At 40.1% G+C, this 21,647-nt stretch overlaps 1 protein-coding gene across 1 annotated transcript in view; it reads left to right on the top strand.

Moving 5' to 3' along the window:
- Positions 1 to 10,560, top strand: part of NETO1 (neuropilin and tolloid like 1) — a 73,956-nt gene extending 63,396 nt beyond the window's left edge. Inside the window, exons 8-10 of the mRNA XM_006913763.1 lie at positions 7,144 to 7,257; positions 8,955 to 9,513; positions 10,477 to 10,560. Of these exons, the coding sequence (XP_006913825.1) occupies positions 7,144 to 7,257; positions 8,955 to 9,513; positions 10,477 to 10,537 (734 nt within the window). The 3' untranslated portion in view covers positions 10,538 to 10,560. The remainder of the gene's footprint in view (positions 1 to 7,143; positions 7,258 to 8,954; positions 9,514 to 10,476) is intronic.
- Positions 10,561 to 21,647: the final 11,087 nt, after the last annotated feature.

The following is a 21,647-nucleotide window of genomic DNA, read 5'->3' as shown; positions in this document are numbered from 1 at the left end:
TATTTCGCTTGTTTTTTGCTTGTTTGGTTTTGTTAAACTGATAAACTCTTCATCTGAAATTATGAAAAAATAACTTGGTTGACCTGAAGATCAAAGGTGTACAATGACAGATGGTAATGGCGTATCTGTACTCATGTCCCTGTCAAACCCCACTGTTGAATAAATATTCTTCAATACAAAGAACATATTTAAAAATTAAAAATGTCATTACTATAGAAAATACAGAAAGGTAATGTATCACAAAGATATAAATAGATACTTTTTGAAAGTATAGATGTTTGGAATTTTCAAATTAATGTTAAACAATTTCAGAAACCATCGCAAATCATTCATTCGACAAAATTGTTTTGTTAAAAAAATCTGAAATAGGACAAAAAAAGTATGTAAGAGTATGCATGTGGTAGGTACCAGCCCATTAATTCTGTCACTTTCTTACCTGTAACACCTTGACTTTAAGCTTCACACCCTTTTCCAAAAAAATGGGGAAATCATTACAGGGCAGCTGCAAGTTTTAAATATATATGTCTGGAGTGTGGCACACGGTCGGTGGGTGGTGGCTACAGCTGTGTCTTCTCATGGGGTAGCAGCATATTGAAACTTTTAGAGTTAGCAGTTTCTTGCTTTCAAATATAATTAGACTTTTGAACAAAGAAAAAAAAACGATAGAGAATTACATAACCTGCCAGCAATTTCCCTGCCTCCCTCCTTCCCTCCCTTCCTTCTAAACATTTAGATGGCTCCAAATGTACCATAAAGAAAGTAGCTGTCAAAAATATGCTAATATGTAAAATTAATTCTTGGACATTTATCACTGACTTGCTTATTTAATTCATAGCATTGAAAAATCTTATGCATATAGATTTATAGTTTAGTGTGATAGTTAAAATTTAAAGTCAGTTTCCTCAAGTAGATTTTTTAGACTAAAACAACCACCTTAATTTAAATAATTTTGGCTGCTACTCTGGGTGTTGAATTCCTTGGGAAATTTCGCAGAATGTCCATTGAACTGTCGAGGTGAACGTGGTCCTCGGGGAAGATTGTGGGCTCTGCCGGGGTCCCGCAGACAACGAAGGCGGCACATTCTTTGTAATTCTTGGTAGGATTCGCGGGTATAATCTATACCGAGCCCTTTGATTCCGGCCTTACAGCTACTGTCGTTGATGTCTGCCACTGAAAACAGGCACTATCCCGTAAGTCGTAAGTCACATGAAGATGGAAAACGATTATTCTGAATCCTTAGCCTTTGCACTAGCGGAATCGCCAGACTGAGGCTCTGGCGGTCCATTCACGCTTGGCTCCAGCCTTTATTTACTGCAAGCCTTCTTCTGGGTTGCTTGGCACATTCGGCCATGAAACCAGATAGAGAACTGTTTGTTAACAGAACAGCTCATCTAAACTAACAATGTTGCAGATAAGAGAATGTCACTCATGAAAACAGCCGCAGGTCAAAGTTCTAATTACAATCGGAGTGCAGACCCCCCCAAAAAATACAGTATCCTCCTTATTGTAGTGGTAGTCAAGTCTAATTGCACACAATGAATAAATCATGTAGCTGACCCAAGGCAGGCAGAATCATAGTATCAAAATGTGTAATAATTTCTTGGACTCAAATAGTAATGGTTCAATCATATGTGGTTCACTCCCGAGATGAGGTCTCTGTCTGTGGAATGTAATTTTCTCATGAAAGTGTTTCTCTTTTCTTAATATGATGTCTTTTGGAAGGTCAGGAATATGCACATTTAGCAGAAAGATGGGGGAGTCTAATGAGAGTGATATTAAATGGAAATTTGCGAATAGAATTTCTTGTATTAAAAAAGAGATTAAAATATATCTCAGTAATACTGGATATTTTGACTGATAACTCAGTCACATTGGAACATAGAGTTTTAGAAGCAGATATTGATTTTTCAAAAAAAAATATATCAAGATGATAAAGGAGATGAAGAGAAAATGCACAAATCTATTTTTGGCCTCAAATCTGGTCATCATTTTTCAAACGAAATGTCATTTCTTCTAATCGCATAGCCTGAGGGCCATTTGAAGTTCTAAGTATAATGGCAGAGGAAATTTTTCCATTTATTTTGGGAAAACCAAAACAAAACCTGTGTTTTGGGGTTAATTCTGACCTCCAACTCTATTTAATTTTATTCGCATTTTCTTTTTCCGTAATTAGAATACCACTACTAAAAAACGATCCTTAGCAGCAAGCTATGCATATTTAAAATAATTTCAAGCTTTGCTCCCATCTCTCAGGCAGAGAAAGTGATGGACCAAAGCACCTTGAGCACCAGAAAGTTTTAATAAATCAATGTCTTCGAAGCTGATAAAAGTCGAATTTGGGAAATGAAGGGAGGACGTGGAAATGTCCTCCAAGCTATTTTCTCGTCTTGCTGCTTCTCCACACATTTCTGTGACCATTTCCATCCCAATTTCAAATTGGGGATATAGGAATAAAAGAACGAAAATAGGAGATCCAAGATGTGTGTGTGTGTGTGTGTGTGTGTGTGTGTGTGTGTGTGTGAAGCTGCGCACACACAGGCCAGCAGACTGTGGGGGGTGGGGGAGTGAACTTTTGACAAATGAAAATTAAAGAAATTAGAAGGAAAGGTTTTGAGGAAAGTAGGAAGCCAGGAGGATGTGCGTGGAGAGATGATTCAGGTTGGGGGCTGGGAGGCTGGAGGCGGGGGGTGGGGGAGCATCTGACCTTAAGTCCCGAGCTGTTGTTTAGACCATGTAATGATTTTAAAGGGAGATAGGATCAGACATCATTTCTATTTCCAAATTTTCTCGGGGAAGTAGGACGTTTTTTGACTTTGCACTAATCTGCCAGTGATAGATAGTTTTATTAACCACAAAGCACAGGTATTTCAAAGATCGGTATTTCGGAGAGAAATCTGCCATTTTAATTTCTATTTGGTTTTACTATTTTCTGAATAGTACTCACTGGGTTTCCGAAGTTAGAAAGATATAAGAGAGAGGAAAGAAGGAACTCTAAGAATTAGAATGAGCATTAGGAGCCTTCGTATTCAGACGGCAATTATAAGTTAAAACCCTTCCGTTACGAATCGGAACAGTATTTATAAACATGCAGCGCAACGCTGAAAAATGCTGATCCATCATGGTTAGACCTGTCACCTCGAAGCATGCGTTTTATGATTCTTTATTGAAATTACAAATAAGCCGTCCGCTGTGCTGAGCGATGCGGCTGCCGTTCTTTCTCTCGTCCGCCCTCACCTAATTCGAACTTGCTCAAGGTTCCTTTGGTTCTCTCGCGCTGAAGTTTTTATTTCGTGAGAATCAAGGCTGTATCCATACAAATGTTGTTTATTCCAGATGCATTCATGGTTGAAGCATCATAAGGGATTGAAAGGCTATTTCACCAAAGTACGGTGCATGCTGCCACCTGGCGGTAAGAACAGGGACATGTGAGGATTTAAAAATAGAACCCAGAGAAAGCAATGATGGTGAAGACAGCCTGGGCGGGGTGCTCCGAATTTGAAATAGTGCTCCCTGAGCTGCCACTTTATTATAAGGAAACCCTCACGTCGAGCTTTTTCCCAGATAACTTTAGTACATACAGCGGCTGGTTTTTAAGAGGCAATAGCTTTTGATATGTGTACATCGAATTTCTAAGTAGAATAAGTCCTCCACCAATTGGCAGGATATATGCTTTTTCAGCAACAGTAAGAGAGCAAAGGAACGATGCTGAGGTTTAGTTTCTGAGAAGATCGCAGTTTCCGTTGTATTCGAAACCCATGGCGCTGAAGGTTAATTTTCCACCAATAAACATGCCCTGTCAGTCTCCTGCATTCAGATAGGCAGCCTTGCCAGAGTTAAACTTCTGCTCAGTAAGGATTAATCAATTAAAAATATCCGTTGAATGTGTACTGCAAACCTAGAAGAGTTAAGCCACATAAGAGATGTAAAAATACGCATTTTAAGAAGTCATGCCTCTAAGAACTCATCGGGAAAGGTAACATATACTGCACGCTAAACTCTTTTTTAAATTAAAACGGGATTCAGGAAAAAGATAATCGTCTGTTAGATTGGAATATTTCAAAGCTGCATTGATCATGCAGTTCTGATGTGATCTGGATAGCCCAGTGGAGAAGGGGGGGTTCAGGGGCAGATGGGGGAGGGGCATGCAGTGTGGCCACAGAGCCACAGACACGGGGACCGACCGTGCTGGGAGTGTGGGAAACGCGGAACATGTGCAGAGCGAACCCCAACGTCCTCGAAAGAGCAGTGAGAACTTTGCTCGGTTTGGGAGGCGGAAAGGTGCCATTTCATTTTTGTAGCAGGAGCTAGAAATGAGATTCTTTCATAAACCACTGCATATCTGCAATTATAGGAGAGAAATATTCAGACGTACAATATCGAGAAAATTCGGAATCTAATATATTTTATGTTGGTATCTATGAAACAAAATTGATTTTTGTTCAAGGAGTGTAAGTTTTTATACATTTGTTTCTTAGCCATCGCAAGATGTGCTTGTTTGTTTTGTTGTTTTTGTATTTATACCAATTCTGTATCTGTTGGCAAAGGTAAGGGGGACGGGGTGGAATAGTGGCTGGAATAATCATTTTAAAAATAGAGGATGATTCCGATTAACTGGCAGGTTTGATAATTATTTCTGTAAAGAACTATACTAGGAATGTGATTTCTTGATCTCCCTGGCCTACCTGTTACATTCTGAGTGTAGCCATCAATATTTAATGATAACTGATGCTTGGACATTGATCGGAAGTTTATGAGGCATTTTCACACCTACTAAGCAGCAGAAACTGAAACAAAAATCACATTTGGAGAATTTGGAATTCAAATCTCAGGCTCTTAGCAACAGCCTATTGTTTTTCACGCAATGATGGGGTGCAAAGCCATGTGTATGCATGTGTTAATTTTTAAAAACTAACCAGTCCTATTAAGAATAATTATAATCATTTTTTCCCACTCATTCTGGAAGGTCAATAGATATTTGTGCGCTTTTAAAGGTATTCTTTACTTGATGGATAACTGTACTTTCAAAACCACTGCAATTTATTAGGTAATGTGTCTTTTGCATTTTTTATTAGAGCATTTTGCAGCCACTCTAATCTATGAGAAGAAAGCTACTTTTTGTTCTGCGTACACATTTTGACAACACTCATTATCTGCTAAACAGACCATATCAGTTCTGCAAAAGCCATTATGCTTGACTACAGAAATTCAACTCAGTTTCTTACGAAAAAGCAGATTTTTGCAACAATATATTGGGTCATTACATTTTACTTTATAAAAGGTTTATATGGTGCTTAACGAGTCACTAGCCCGATAAAATGTTAAGCAGAAGACTTTTTTCAAAATGACTACTGCACATTTTCTAGTCCTTAATCCTCCCCCCCACCGCCCCCCGCAGAAAATGACTGTTACATCTTTTTTACTCTTTAACCAGGGACCTAAAGCCAAACCAAACAGAGGCAAGAAGTAACTTCATTCTTCTAGAAGGTGCAGGGAGGGGGAAGGGCACAGAGAACCAGAAGGATTCACTTTGCTTGAGCTGGCTGTATCTGCCATACTATTTGATTTTTTGAGACTTGAGTGTTTTTTATTTTTATTTTTAAGGATTCCTCTAAGATGGTCTGAGTTGTCGTATGCAAAGAATTTTCCTGAAAATTGTGATTACTATGGCAAAAACAGGTGACCCTTGAACAAGGCAGGGCTTCAGGACACCAACCATCTCCCCCTGTGTAATTTCGACTTTCCCCAAACTGAACTTACTCGTATAGCCCACTGTTGGATGGGAGCCTCGTCCGTAACATAAACAGTTGATTAGCACATGTTTTGTATGTTATGTGTATACATACTACATTCTTACAGTAAAGTAACCTGGAGAAAAGAGAATCGTAAGGAAGAAGAAATACATTTTCAGTTTTTATTGAAAAAAAAAAAAATCCGTGTATAAGTGGACCCATGCAGGTCGAACCCATGCTGTTCAAAGGTCAGCTGGATATTTAAAGATTGTGGTAACTTTCGAAAATACCTGCAACGTGTAGCTCGGAACGTGAAAAATCCATCGTAACGTGTCTGCAGTGTTCAGATAACACTGATCATTGATAAACCTTTACTGATTGATTAACCACGGTAAATTTCGAGTTGCATCTAATGTTTTCCTACAGTGCCTGTTCTTACCAGGGTCACAAAACTATTATCGAAGAAGATAAACATTAAAATTGCATTTTTATGGGCTACGTGGGATGTTTTTACCTTTACACTATCTATATACTATAATCCGTAAGGCACTGTTACTCTAGAGACCTGATTATTCAAAATACCCCATTTCTCTAATGATGAAAGAAGTGCATTTTTCCTAATATTGAAGACATATCTCACCTTTTACTCTGCTGTATTTAACTCTTTACTATTTCTTATGTATATGTAGCCAAATTGTTCACCTCCTTGGAGTTCTGTGTGACCTCCCAGCGCCATCACTGTGCATTATGATCTGGAGGTCATGGACGCTGGTACCTAAAGTTACCAGAATGTGTGAAATGCACCAAGGGAGGCTCTCTCATCATCATATGTCTATTTAATATTGATGGGAATAACATATATTTTTCTTATGTTGATCAGGATTAATTTTCTCCTGTCCTGAATTTCCGTGACATTGTTTTGTTTTGTTTTTTCATATGCTTAAGTAATGTTACAGGGTTTCGTTTAATGTATACCTTCTTCATTTGTATCTTGCAAGCATAAACTTTTCAAAAGTATTTCAATGTTTCAACTAAGTCTTTTCGCACAGCACATCTAAATTTATACATACAGAATGGAAAGCATAACGATATGCACATGGTAGGCACTTAAGTTTTGCTAGACGAACGCACCAAGTTAAAAAAAAAAACTATGGATAATGTACTTTGTTTTTATGAGGGAAAATTCCCATGCTCGTTTGATAAGCCACGCACCTCCAGAGGAACACCAGCTCTGTTAGACACACAAGAAGTAGCGACCGCCACGCCGACATGTCTGAGAATGCAAAGTCGTATCGTTAATCTCGGCTTGACGGTGCACGGTGGCCGCCATCACCTTGCCTTGCGTTTGTGACGTGAACGGTTTGCTGCCGAGTGTCGGGTTTAACTTCTCTCTCCTTTTTCTTTTTGCCTGTAGCTCCCTGTGAAGGGAACACATTCTTCTGCCACAGTAACATGTGTATCAACAACACACTGGTGTGCAATGGACTCCAGAACTGTGTGTATCCTTGGGATGAAAACCATTGTAAAGGTAATGCGTGATCCGTCCTTGACCTTCGCAGAACCCCCCGCCTGGAGGTGGGGAGGACCTTCGTGCCAACGCTTATATGTATCAGGCGGTCTTAAAAATGGAGTGGAGAGTGGCGTTTATGAACTCTGCGTGCGTTTGTAATGGATTGGTCAGCCTTTTCCTTTGCCATCCCTCATTCTCATTTGTTAATGCTCAGTGGACCATCCTTAACCCTTGAACGCTCACTGACGGCACCTCCGTGTTAGACCCCACGGGGCCATGGAAAGGAAATGAGAGTTTTTAGCCAGTGCGTTGTTCCCTCTCTGACTTGGTGCCCCTGAGTCTGTGGTGACACCTGTCATAATTCCATTTCGTCATCATTGAACATGGCGTGCATGCTCTAGAGAGGAGGTGTATTGAAGGAACATTTATGCTTTTAAGTACTTTCGGCCGCTTAAACTCAACTCCAATGTGGTACCCAAATTATTTTCTTCCTTTCCAATGAAAATAGCTCCCCAAAGCCCTGCTCCCTCCTCTAGCCTGTGCACAAGAGTGTGTTTCTGTTGACAGCAATCCTTGGCTTGGTTATACACGTTGCATGTTTTAGTTAAACCGGATAATTCTTATTCGGATTTAATATTAACCAATTTGCAAGGGGAAAGAAACGAGGAGATCACTCATGCTCAAAGTCCAGTATTATCTATTAAAATGCCTTCTGTGGATAGGAGCAGAGAGGCAAGGCACGGCAGCCACGGTTCGTACGTGCAGTAAGAGAGGCAGATCTGGTCTGAAATATTCGCGGGCGGGATGTGAGCACTGCTGTTTCGTGTCTAAGGGATCACTTTGGACTGGGTGGGAAATTAAGTACTTTGTGAAGACTCAACACAGCACTGTTCATTCCTGTTGTTGCTGAGACTGCCTGGAACTGAGCGTCTGCAGGGCGGATGGGGAGGGGTGAGGGATGCTGGCAGCTTGCCCTCCCTGTAGCTGCAGGCTGGGCACCCTAGGGAGAGGAAGCCGGGTGTCATCGGAAGTGCCCCTGAGTCCAGCTCTTGTCAGGATGAAATGGGGGTGGCGGGAGCTTAAATGCCATAGACTCTCACTGTTCTTAAAGAAACGTAGGAGATATTTTGGAATAACTGTACCTCCCTTTGCTGTATGCCATTAGGACAATTTCCCAGGCTTTAAACTGTTGGGGTTTTTTAAACATCGTGACCAGTTAGACTCGTTTTATTTGGGAAAAGGCCATGGACGGCGTCATGCTGCCATCCCAGAATGGCTGTCTGGAAGTTTAATTACCTTTTGGGTTCAGGGGATGGTTCTGGCTTCGGCTCCAGTTCTCCATGTCAGGGCTAAATAAGTTCAGGACAACGCAGGCCGTGTCCCAGCAGAGGGGGCGGGGAGACCAAGGGGAATCAACTGCTTTCGAACTCAGAGATCATTCCCAAATGCCATTCAGGAGGCCTCATAAGACTTTCTGCAAACATTTCTTCACATTTAAAGCAGGGAGGGCTGTGGCTAAGGCTAGAACATAGGCTCCTTGTGAATAGTGAGCGTGGTCGTTGATTTAGAAAAATTCGTTTATGTTGCTCTAAGCCTGTAAGAATTCTGCGCTCAGCCTATTGGTCTTAAAGTTCTGCGTTTGCGCCTGTCCCATATTGACGCCTGGCGGGTTGTGTCTTGTCTTCCTCGTTGTTTTCACTCTCCTCGACCTGCAGAAAAGAGGAAAGCCAGTCTCCTGGACCAGCTGACCAACACCAGCGGGGCTGTCATCGGCGTGACCTCCTGCGTGGTGATCGTCCTTATAATCGTTTCTGTCATTGTGCAGATCAAACAGCCTCGTAAAAAATATGTCCAGAGGAAGTCGGACTTTGACCAGACAGTTTTCCAGGAGGTGTCTGAGCCTCCGCACTATGAGCTGTGCACTCTGAGAGGGGCGGGCGTCACGGCGGACTTTGCCGACGTGGCCGAGGACCTGGAGAATTTCCACACGCTGCGGAGGTCCTCTTCCAAATGCGTGCACGACCATCACTGTGGCTCGCAGCTGTCGGGCACCAGGGGCAGCCGCAGCAACCTCAGCAGCCGAGACGCCTCGGTCCTGGCCGAGCTGCCGCCCGCGCCTGCCAAGCCCCTCGGCCCGGCCCCCGGCAGAAGAAGCATCCTCATCATGAAACACAGCTACTCGCAAGAAGCCGCAGAGGCCTGCGACATCGACGACGTGGAGGAGGTGCCCACCACGAGCCACAGGCTGTCCCGGCACGACAAAGCCGTCCAGCGGTCAGTATCCGTAGGTTTTTTGATGACACCTCTAACCTGAGGACGGAAAGCCTTCCAGGATGTTCCGTGTTGTCTCCCCCGTTCCCGTCGCTCCTTTCGTTAACGGTTTAAGCCATGACGTCTCAACTTTTTTTTTTTTTTTTTTGGGTCGTCTTTTTCCGTCCTCTCGAAATCCCACAGGTGTACGTGTGCGTGGACACACGCAGACCGAAGATATGTTATTTATCTCTGCGCATAGATAATATTTATTTCTATAAAAATTAACGGTTTTAATATATTTCGCAGATTTACATGGCTAATTTGCTTCCATGTGGTTACAGATGCCCCGATCAATATTTATAGTTTTTAATATCCGAGATGATAATTGGAAAGCGTTGCCTTACCAAGGTGGTTAACCCATCTTGTAAAATAATTTTAATGTAGAAATAGCATATTTTGCGATATAATGTATTATATTTTTGGTATGAAAATGAAAATACTTTTTTGCACATATCATATAGTACTTGTATCACGAATTGCATAGGATGGCATGGTGTGCTAAAATACTAAATATTTATATTTAAATGTAGCAAAGATTCGTAGGAATATTTGCTTCATTTTCCTTTTAATATAAAGACAGTATGATCTGTATTGTATTATTAGCCCTCAAATTAGTAAAAATTTTGAGGAAAGCAAATTTAAATTTAGGGAAATCATTATTTTAAATCCCCAAGTCCAATCCACTTACGTTTCGTTTTGCATATTTCCTGGCATTCCGTTTGTTCTATAAATGTCTGTCCTTTCTCAATTCATCATACCCCTTGGAAACCTAAAATATTTTAGTTGATTTAATATTTTCTGCATGCCGATGGCAAAAGTCTATTTCCATAGTTTTAGGAATTTTTACGAATGCTTTTAAGGAATTGTGTGCATATTTATTTTTGGTGCAAATATCTGTTGAATGAAATAGCCGTAACATTCCAGGTTCTGCCTCATTGGGTCTCTAAGCAAACACGAATCCGAATACAATACAACTAGGGTCTAAAAGAAAGTTCAAGGTAAGCAAACGCCCTTGGCTCCTTCTCCTGCTTTGTTGTATTCTGTTCCGTTTTGTTTCGTTGCAATTGTCTGGTCGGTTTTTTTTTTTTTAGGGAATGAGCTACTTATTCATCACTTTCTGAGATACATGTTTCGTAACATTTCATAATGAAAAATATCATGGATTCAATGCTGGTGGAAGAATGATTCTTAATACATGTATCTTTAAAATAAGTGTTAATATTTTTACCATCAAGCATTGTACTACGATGTTATTCAAAAGGATGTTCAATTGACAAGTTAAATTTTACATGTTTTAAGGTAAAGATACTAAAAATTAGTGACTTCTTCCAAGTACTACCAGAAGAAAACCAAGGTTTTCATAATGAAAAAAAAAATCGAATATTATCTCAATATAACTGAAATCAGTATATACAATTGCTAATAATCTGATTGATTTAATTTGGCAATATTTTACTCCAGACTCATACACTACGTGTTTGGTGGTTCTCATACAATTTGTGCCCTCTTATTTTTGCATGCATATGTAGGTTATGTCATCAGAATTAAATGCAGCATGTTACGTTGAATGCTTGATAATGTGTATAAATACCACGTGTCTCTGTGTACATCTAATGTGTCACTGGATATCACGATGGCTGCACTTTCAGCACTTGATAGTCTGTCTCTATTAGACTAATTCGTCTCCAATAAAATTCGCTTGACAGCTAATCGCTTAAACACTCTTCAGACCTATCAACTATTCTCGAATTAGGTGAATGCATTTCCACGCTCTCTATTACCTTGATAAATTGGTGTATTTGTATGCCTTTTTCACTGGGAGAAAATGTTTTAACTGTGTTTTATTTTCAGAGAAGAACTGTTTATACAAACATGGGGACTGTGAAAAGAAAATTCTATAGTGAATTGTGAAAAGTGGACATATTTCTAAATTCATTCCACTGCCTTTATCCAAACTTAAGAATTACAGACATTTGTCATTTCTTCGGCAAGACACCCCCGCTGCACAGTGATGTGTTCATTTCGTAATTTGGTTGCTGGCCACCAAGTGCTCCTTAGTATTTAAATACATTTTGAGATTTACTGGAAACTTGAAGAAGAAATTAGTTCCTGATTAAGACTATCCCAACTTTTTTTTTTTTTAATGTCAGTTTCACTTTGTTTCTATGTCGTTTTACGTCTCTGTTATATAATTGTACATTGTGTGATATGTGAAAAAAAAAAAAGAAACCACAGTTTTGGATGAACTTTGTGTTACATGTACATTGTTTTCATTATATAGACTGCTTGAGACTAGTGCGTTCCTGAGCGATTTGGAACATGCTGCCGTGAAAAGCGAAAACGTGGACCGTGGGAACACCAGCTAGAGGTCTTACGGACTCTAAAAACACCTGTCGTCGTATTGTGATTAAGCGCAGCCAAAAGGGACGAGTAAAAGTACTAGATTGCAATAAGAACAATCTCATTTTTTTGGGTTTTCCTAGGTACCCGTTTTTGTTTCCTATCAAAGGAAAATACCCAGTTTCAGAAATAGTTTTTGAAATCAGGTATTTTACCATTTATACCCTTCGATAGAGATGTTTTTCGGTTAAGCACTTAGCAATATGATTGAATTGACAGTTTGAGAAAGTAACTGCATGTCCGTTCTGGATATTTGAGTTGGAAAAATATCCTTTTTATTAGACACATTGTAAAAAGCATGCATTCTCGAATACTACTGTTACCCTTCCATCTCTTTGTGTCATATGCTTGCTACTTGTAACTTTTTATATAAAGATATATAAAATGTATAATAATTTCCTAACTTGAGTTAAGAGAAATGTTTTCTTCTATTAGAGTGATAAAAAACTGACTTACGTAAGTACACACTTTATATCAGCTCTTTCCACATTTTAGGCTATAGGATGTCCTTTAGCACTGAGGCCTAGGTCCCCAGAATTTTATGGATTATGTTCTTGTTTTAGAACAGGAAAGTCTTTTTTAAATGCTTTAAAATCACAGGCCGTTTTATGATCCAAATTACACCACCTGAGTTGTTCTTATCCTAAGGCACACACATGATACCTGAAATCTTACTAATTCAGATGTGTTTAATATAAATAAAATCATATATTTAATTGCTGTTGAATTATATGCACACTCTATAAGTTTGATTCAGTGATTGGGTACTTTTAAAATATTGAACGTGTATTTTTAGAAAATACATTTTAAAGACCAGAATTACTATTAATCTGCTTACCAATGTTTCCAAAACTGCTGAATTCTCTAGAATTCTGTCATTCAAATAGCAAAGCAGTCTGATCTATCACAGTTCAAACCTCGTAAATCAAGCAGACTTTACAAACCCAATAGACGAATTACTAGCATATGCACACCGTTATGAATTCCATTTCATATAAGTCATAAGAATAAATAAATGGAAAAGAAAATTTCGATGATAAAAAAATTCAAGAATTATAACAATTCTCAATAGTCTATATTGAAAAAGTGTCGAGCCACACAAATAATCACTCCCATGAATTTGATGAACCAGTGAATAGAAAAAAATATATTGAACATAATAAAGAAAGACCGGTTTTTTATTTTGCTATGTATTTTTATACACATTGCTTGCTTTAAAATTTAGCCTTTTTAAATTGACTCGACTGGCTTATTTATTAACATGCCTACTTTTAGGCCTTTTAATTCAAACTTAATGCCTCCAGAGATTATTTTTTGAAGCAATTAACCATATTTTATATTACTTTATTCAGAAATCTTCATAGGGACCTATACACTTTGAATGAATAATCTCAAAAAAAGCATGATATTCATGTCAAGACTCTCTATAAGAGCAGAAAGGCAGGTGAATGAATCAGGTGAAGCACTTACAGCCACGTCCCCCGGAGCCATTCACAGACTGTCCCTGAGCCCCAGCTCTTCCTAAGTATACAGAATTCTTCTGACTTGCTGCTTCGCTGCTCAGAAGATATTTGTACCAGAAATCCACTAATGGAGAGACTTTAAAAAAAAAAAAATCCAACTACATTAAGTATAATGATAAAGGTGGATGGCTTACATATATTTAATATACAAAAACTCCATAGGAAAATACAAAGAAATATTTCAAATGAAGAATAGGCCTCCTTAGTGGTAATACTGAAAAATACTTACCAATGGGCCTTGACAAATCAGACAAGCGGATGGTGATGACGCTGAGGCAGGGCCCTGGAGGGCTTCTGTGGTCCCTGCGCTAACTCTGGATGCCCGCTCTTAGGAGTGGGGGCCCAGCGTACCCAGGAGATGCTCTCTGGAGCCTCCTGGGGGACGCTCCTTAAAAGCCAGTATTGAAATCTATCCATATGTTAAAAACTTCTGTTTACGGACTGTACCAGATCATGTCACCTGAATATCATCAAACTTTGGGGTCCCTTCAGATGGGGAGATGCAGGGAGGCCAGGCATGAGATGTTTCAAGACTTGTGAAGTGTTTCGATATATTTCAAATCAAGCTATTTTAAGAAATAATTATATTTTTGATAAAGTGAATTCAAATATTACTTACATAAGTGCTTTATTAATGCCACAAGATGTTTTCCATAATGTAATTACACACTATGTTAGTTAACTCGAAAATAGCTGTTTTTTCGTTTTGTTTCTCTCTGTTTGAATTCACTTTCAAAATCTGGGAGGCCTGCCATTTTATGTAATACCTACAAAGCCCCAAATACAGCTTTTTTACTTCTCTCCAGGTGCTTTTTAGTTGCCTAATTCAAGGTCGGCGAGCTGATCTGGAAATATGATATTTTTTTGTACCTGATTTTATCCACATGCCATTTTTATGCATCAGATTGTGCCATAGATATGTAATGTTTGGTTTGCCATAATTAACTTCCGTTTGGTTAGATAATTAAAACGAGGCTATAAACCTAATTGAAGATCAGTATCTTTGGACTTTTAAAGAACGGTCCACATTGTGGAGATGCTGCTTTTCTGTTTCACATTATTATTTTTTTTCCCATTAAAAGTATTTCACTGGGTCTGATGCCATAAACTGTTATTCTTGGTGTTTAATAAAGTTAAGTCTTCAACGTCATCTGAATAGTCACGTAAGCTAGTGCATTAAATTTTCCTACTTTTTTATCCCTTAGAAATTGGAATTTTCCTCAAATTTGATAGCTTTTTAAAAAATTCCACGGACGGATTTTCCTCAACCACAGACTATCACGATAAATTGCAAAATCTGATATCGGTTCCTGATACCTTTATTAAAGTAATAGCAAATGATTTTTTGGTGTTTCGGCGATAAACAATAGCATTTTATCTTCGTATGAAGTTTGTATGTTTTGATGATGAAAACGAGTCGGAATCCAGCGTGGGGGGGCGGGTTAAATAAACAAAAGCTTTAAAATCATCCGCATCCTAAACGCCTGTGCTTTGAAAACTGGGTTTCCGTTTCGTGTAACTTCCCCGAAGCGTGTTCGTTTTTTCGCCACGTCTGTTGCTCACCCATCCCTGCCTTTGCTTATGTCTGTCTCACTCATGACATAGAGGCCCTTAACCATTTGTTACATAGAGAAAAAAGATCAAAGATTCAATTAACTATTAATATCTTACCCATTTGATTAATATTTCCCATGCCTCTCTTAAAGTTTGAATAAAGTAGCAACATAAATGATATTGTTAAAATAGCGAAAAGTGTGTTTTTGTAAAAAAAAAAACCTGTTTAATAAATAGAAGGCCCTTTGTTAATATAGAATCATCCTGATTAATTTTATTAATGAGTTTACTTAAGCTGTATTATGGATTTTTTAAAAAACTGAATTATATCATCGAAATAAATAGGATGATGAAAGAAATACAGGTGATGGATGTCGGACACTCTTAACATCATTATTTTTCATCGTGTCCTCTGGTTCTGTGCTTCCTAGTGTGTTATTAAAGAATCACACTCATAATATGTATTTAATTCCTCGTGAGTGTGAATAAATGCAACATGCTTCAGACGTCTGGCATTTACTAGGGTTGATTTCTAGAAGGTTCTTATTCCTGATCTAATAGGATCGTTTAATTAAACCACTCCTGAAACCCATGATCATTGTTCAGTCAACATGCTCTTACCTGTCCCCAACTACTGCCGCCTCCGCAAGCTCTGAAGCATGTTGTTTTATTTTTTTTATTTAAAAATTCATTTTTTTGCCCTCCTAATAATAGTCACAGATATAGACACAATATATACAATGGACAGGAAAACATAACATGTAAATTGTTTGAAAAACAACATTCCTATTATATCGCATTATAAAATTTGTACTCTTCATTCACTTTCTCATAAGTTAAGTTTAATATCAACACAGTCAGCCTTTTTTTGAGCCCGTACGGTCTATATTGGCAGTCTGGAGGGGAACGGAGTTATGGAGCCTCATAGGAGAAAAGGTGCTTAGAGGAGCTGTATAAGGAAAATGAAGCCCAAAATTATTTGCTAAGTTTTCCATCTCGGAAAGCTAATTAGTTCCTTCCTTCTAATTTAGTATGGAAGATAAAAATATATTCGACTGTCAAGAGTATGTGATACAGATGATGTTTTATAATAAAAAAGTTAGCATACATATGGGGATAAGTATAAGTACTCAAGGGGACAAGGGACGCTTAATGAATAGTTGTGCTTCTAAGCTGGAAATCACCGTCGAGAAGAACGAGAAGTTTCTACCCAGAGAGACTTGACAGGGAGGCCCCTTGGGGGCGGGGAGGGGCGGGGCGGGGAGTGTGCGTTTGAGCTGGGCTGGAGCCCAGGAGCAGACAAAAGCAGAGACAATAAGCATAGTTGGAAGAACAGGTTGACATGACACGTCACGATTTCTGAGTGCATGTAATGCCATCCGAAGGAACTCACCTTTTCTTCAGAGGAGACTATTTTAATGTCTCTTAGCAAAGTATGGGTTAAAAACTGTATTTTAAGTAGAATCCTTGGACAACGGTGAGTTTACTAAATTGAATGAGGCTAGAATAAGTAAAGGAATTCAAAACAATACAGAACAAAAAAAGACTAAAAATTGAATGCTATGTGCTAAACACCATTCTGAGTGTTTTACACGTAAGTATTTCCTTAGTCATTTTAGCAATTCTATGACTAATAATAATACTTGTTACAGTAGCGGTGGTTATTGTTATAATGCATTATACGTGAGAAGAGAGTTTGGGTAAGTTTTCTAAGATCGCACAACAGGGAGTGATAAACCCAGCTCTGAACCCAAGCGGTTAAGCCAGAGTCGGCCCGCAGCCCTGACCCTGTGCGACACGGCGCTTTGGTATTCGACATCGTATGTTTCGCCGGAAGAAGTTGGTACTTACTCTAGTGACTCCGAGTTTTCTGTTTCCTCATCTGTAAAAATATGTATTACAGCACCTTCTCTCCGCCCTATAGCCTTTGAGGTCAAAGGACAATTCACTGGAAGATATTTTTTATACTCTATACAACGTTGTAAATAAACCATTTTTCCTAAGTCATGCGTAAGCTTTATTTCGTGATTCACATGGAGCAAATGAATTGCCTGTGAAGAACAGAGGAGACGAGTGACTTCCAAGGCCCAAAATGTCTCCCGAAGGACATTTCCTCCAAGGCTGGTTTCGTCATGTCATCTTCTGGAACAGCGTTGGACTCCGGAGCTCCGAAGTGACCCCAAATCCCTGCTCAGCAGGTGGACCCCAAAATAAAAGGAAGTCCTTTTCTTACTCCCAGATGCTTGTGTGGTATGAATTCTGGAGATCGCGTGGTCGTGGATAAGCGAGCACGTAGAGGGATTTGGAGAAGGTGCAGTCTCGTGACCATAACTACGACATCAAAATGTGCTGCAATGCAGTGAACGTCGCTCTTCCACGGGACCAGTTCCAATTCAGATTTAAGTTCACTTCCTGCTGCGTATCATGCTTTCAAAAACGTTGCTGGAATCCTCTGTGAGCTTCATTTTCTCTTTCTGGCCAACGGAGAAGACCGTGTCCGTGAACAAACAACGGGAAATCGGTGGTTCCGACGTGGGGCCCTTGTCTTCACCTTTGGGGATTCCATGGAATCCCCATGGATTCAGAAAACATGGGAAAAGACCTCCTCTTTCCAAGGCACTAACCGGCTGGCGTCAGTTTGTGAGGGTTATTACGACAGGACCGAAGAGAAGGAACGTCGGGCTTAGCGGGCCTGGTAGCTCTTGCCACGTCACCTCTGGGCACCAGTGAAGATGGCTCTGGAAGACACACCATGCCAGGCTGCTGTTAACGACATGTAATTGAGACTTGCTAATTTCTAGCATAAACGTATTTGAAGATGGGCATCGGGACCAACCAATTTGGGCATCCTTCAAAATCACTGCTAAGTGCGTCGTCAATATGGTTGGTAAATGGGCAAATGAGTAAAAAAAACTTACATTTAAACAAATTAAATAAATAAATTCTTTATTTGTCACAGAAGCACTGTCCTGACCTGACACCAGGCTTTTATTTACTAGTCGTTCCTCGTAGAAGCTGCAGAACTAAGCCAGATTCTGAAGAAAGCCCAAATAAGTACTATTTAATAAGCCTGGTTATAGGAACATTATCTTTCTCTCTTTAAAAGAAATATAATTTGCGGATCGTGTTTTCAAAACACACACACACACACACACACACACACACACAGAGTAATATTAAAGCACAAAAACTTAGAATAACATGTAAATAGAATTGTTTGCAGTACATATCAGCTCGGTATACTTAGAAACCATGGGTCATTCCAGATTTTTTGTTTCTCACATATGCTAACTCTATAAATGAGTGTCTTTTTAAAAAATTACTCTTTAAAAGGCAGCTTTTCCAAGTAGATCATGACTATTAAGCTATATCCTATGAATACGTTTTCATATAATATACTTGCCCATTTTTCTGAAAGGACAGACTTCATGTCTTAAAAGAAGATTAATTAATGAACTAATTAATTGATTTTGATCATATTAAAGTATTTTATACAATTTTAAAGCATTTTCTCTCTCTCTTCCTTTTCTATAGCCAAGCTTTTTCTCCCAACGATCCTGAGCCCTTTATAAGCCATCTAGGTATTTCCTGAGCAGATGCTCACCCTTCCGTCACTGTAAATAGGCATGATTTTTTAAGAGACTGTGCCGGTTGGTAAGATAGTATTTCTCATCTTCAAATCGACCCTGCTCTGAGCTACTAGGGCTGGGCCTCTGCAAACGGACTAGTCCTTTGCCAGCTGATTCCCATTCAGGCCTCCTAACAGGGCAGAAGAGGAAGATTGAAAGACACAGGAGGACGTAATCGTAAGGGGCTCCCTACTCTGTTGCTCCCCGTCCCTGTCTGCATCATCTAAGAAAAGGCACAAGGATCCAACAGCAGCCTCCAGGTTCTTTGGCCCTTGGGGACCATGCCTCCTTGCACTCTGAGAGGCACCTACAGTAGCCACCTCCTCTGCTCTGAGCCCTGCCTCTGCATGACGCCTTCTCGATTCCAGATCCCGAAAACCCGTTTATTCCCACTGTCCCCTCGTCCCGAGGCTGGTCAGGCTTTGGAGAGCTTCTCATCTATGTGTCCCCTCCTTATTCCCCTCTGTTCTCCCAGCCCCCCCCCACCCCCCCACTGTGTAGCAGGCTCCCCTTATCTGTTCATGTAGCGGGTATGTTTTCCGTTTCACTGATCAGATGGATTTTAACTTACGTTCTTTGCTGAGGGCATTTGAAAATTTGCTCTGAAATTCTTTGGCTTGACTTCTGAAACTTTGCTAATTAAATTTCACCCTATAAAAAAGCATCTGGCTCGGTGATGTCTGGAATATGATTTCTACAGCACGAGCTATTAAACGTGACATGGCCACAATATACATGTTCATAATGAACATGCATTCTCTTTCGTGGGGTGGGTATTTCTCAGTTCTCGTGGGGATCTAAATGGGACGCCGTTTATCTTAAAATGGCACCGAAATGAGAAAGCATCACAGATCCTCTTTCTGATTAATATTTCTGAACTGGCCAACTCTGGACAACTTCTTAATTCATTTCCGTGGACCGTAACCATCTCCCGCAGATTTCTAAACTGTACTTTATTCTCTGTTTTCAGAATGGCAGGACAGTGTGACGCACTCCCGCCTTCAAGAGAGCCCAGTGCCCCTGCCTGTGTCCCTTAGCATTCCCCGGGGGCGTTAGCATAACCCATCAGCCATGGGCATGGAAAGTTAACATCTTACGACTTCGGTTTTTCACAGGGAATGACTTCAGATCTGATCACCTGGTGATAAGAATTTTAATCTTTCTAAAGTCAGCCACCATCACACTTTTATCTAAAGGGAACAGGAAGAGAAGGAAGCGTGGCGGATAGGCGAAGGGAGTGATTTTGACTTTTCGTCGGCGAACCCAGCTGAACTGCACTATTTTGAGGAAGGGAATATTTGTCTATTTGTTTTTCTGTCATAAAAGTTTTCCAAGAATGAGGTGGATGCTATAAAGATTTTTTTTATATATATATCTTTTTAAAACGTGGGGGCTGAAGCAGTACCCTCCAGGAGGAATAGCAGCGAATGTAAATTAAAAATGCTTCCATGAATAACTAAACTGTTAACGAATATTAATTATGGTAACGATACTAGTCCTTTATATAGAGATGATTAGAGTATTAGAGGTGACCGTGGAAACATGTGGTTTTAGAAAATAAACATGTAACGGGACAAGATGAGGCAAAACAGTAAGAATTGAATGTGGATGTTAGCGTATTTAAGTTATATTTCTCTGCTAACTTCTACTGTGTTCAACTCCTTAAATTATTAACATCATTTACTTTGTTTTCTGGCAACTTATTCTCGGAACAAATAGAACAGTCACAGATTTGAAGGATGCTGCTTCTTTTCAGAAGGGCAGTGATCGCTCTTTTAATGAATTTCCATTCCTAAGCACAGTACACTTCTGTTGACCACTTGTTATCATTTCTTTTCCCGTACTTTGTCCTCTGTGCCCATCACCCCCTCCCCTCCAACAGCAATGACAAAATGCTGCGCCCAGGTCCCACACGCGCTGTTATGCAAACCGCACCTCCTATTACACGCATGTTGTGTAGAGTGACCTGCTTTTTTGGTCCCTTATCAGGAATATTTCTTATTTGTGTACATTTGCAAATAACTGGGGTGACCTTGTTGCTACAACTGCCAGCGAATGACTCTCATCAGCCACCATCGAGTCCATGCTCGGCATCAAGTCTAGATGTAAATTTACGTTTTCACGTCACTCGCGTGTCTCAGTCCTTGCCAGCATCTCCCTGCCTCCTCGGTCTTCTCTGGCAGTGACAATGACCAGAAGAAGAAGAGAGGCAGCTCCTTACCTCCTAATACAAGGGAATGATGCCGAACGATCTCCACAGCGGAACGTGGGCATGTCGCGAAGGGTACCAGGAGCGTACAGAGAGTGTGCGAACTGAAAGTCATCCGAGAGGCAGCTCAGGCAAGCTGCTGGCTTTCGAGATGAGAGTTCCTGGCCAGAAAAGTCAAGTTACTTCCCCGAGAACACAGTTTCGTTCTTCTCATTGCTGGCGTGGTGTCGCTCGCGTGATGCCCCACGTGGTCTGCGACGTGAACTGTGTCAGGGGGAAACAGGACAGACCCCGGCACATCCGCCAGGCAGGTTTCATGTTCCAAGACCACGCATGTCATTCCATACTAACGAACTCTAAAAAGGGAGGCTGTTGTCTCTTTATAAAGAAAAACGAAGTACTAGGTCTCTTCGGTCGTAATGTTTTAGAATTTCGTGCATGGGGACGCCGCAGCCCCTGTGGCTTCCCAGTCATCAATCAACTCAGAGCTTTAGGTGTCGACTTTGTCACAGCAGATAAAAGTCCTTTTGGCTTGTGGCGATTTTGGAGTTTTTTCAAGAAACCAGATGGGTTCTAATTAATGCAGTCACTACACACAGCCTACCTCTTTTTATTCCTAATTGGCAGCCTGAGAGCCGTTTGGGGTATTCCCAAGGAGCCTCTTCTAGGAAACTGCCATTTGCATTAATTACCTGTGTGGTATGAGTGAGGGAGCAGGTAAGGGGCCGTTAGAAGTGAGGCGAGGATGACAAACTCAGTGCTCTGCACCTTTGGACTCTT

This window comes from Pteropus alecto, unplaced genomic scaffold (assembly GCF_000325575.1).
Source record: "Pteropus alecto unplaced genomic scaffold, ASM32557v1 scaffold14, whole genome shotgun sequence".
In the NCBI taxonomy this organism is placed as follows: Eukaryota; Metazoa; Chordata; class Mammalia; order Chiroptera; family Pteropodidae; genus Pteropus; species Pteropus alecto.
Note: the sequence above shows the minus strand (reverse complement) of the source record. Positions and strands in the feature narration are given on the sequence as shown.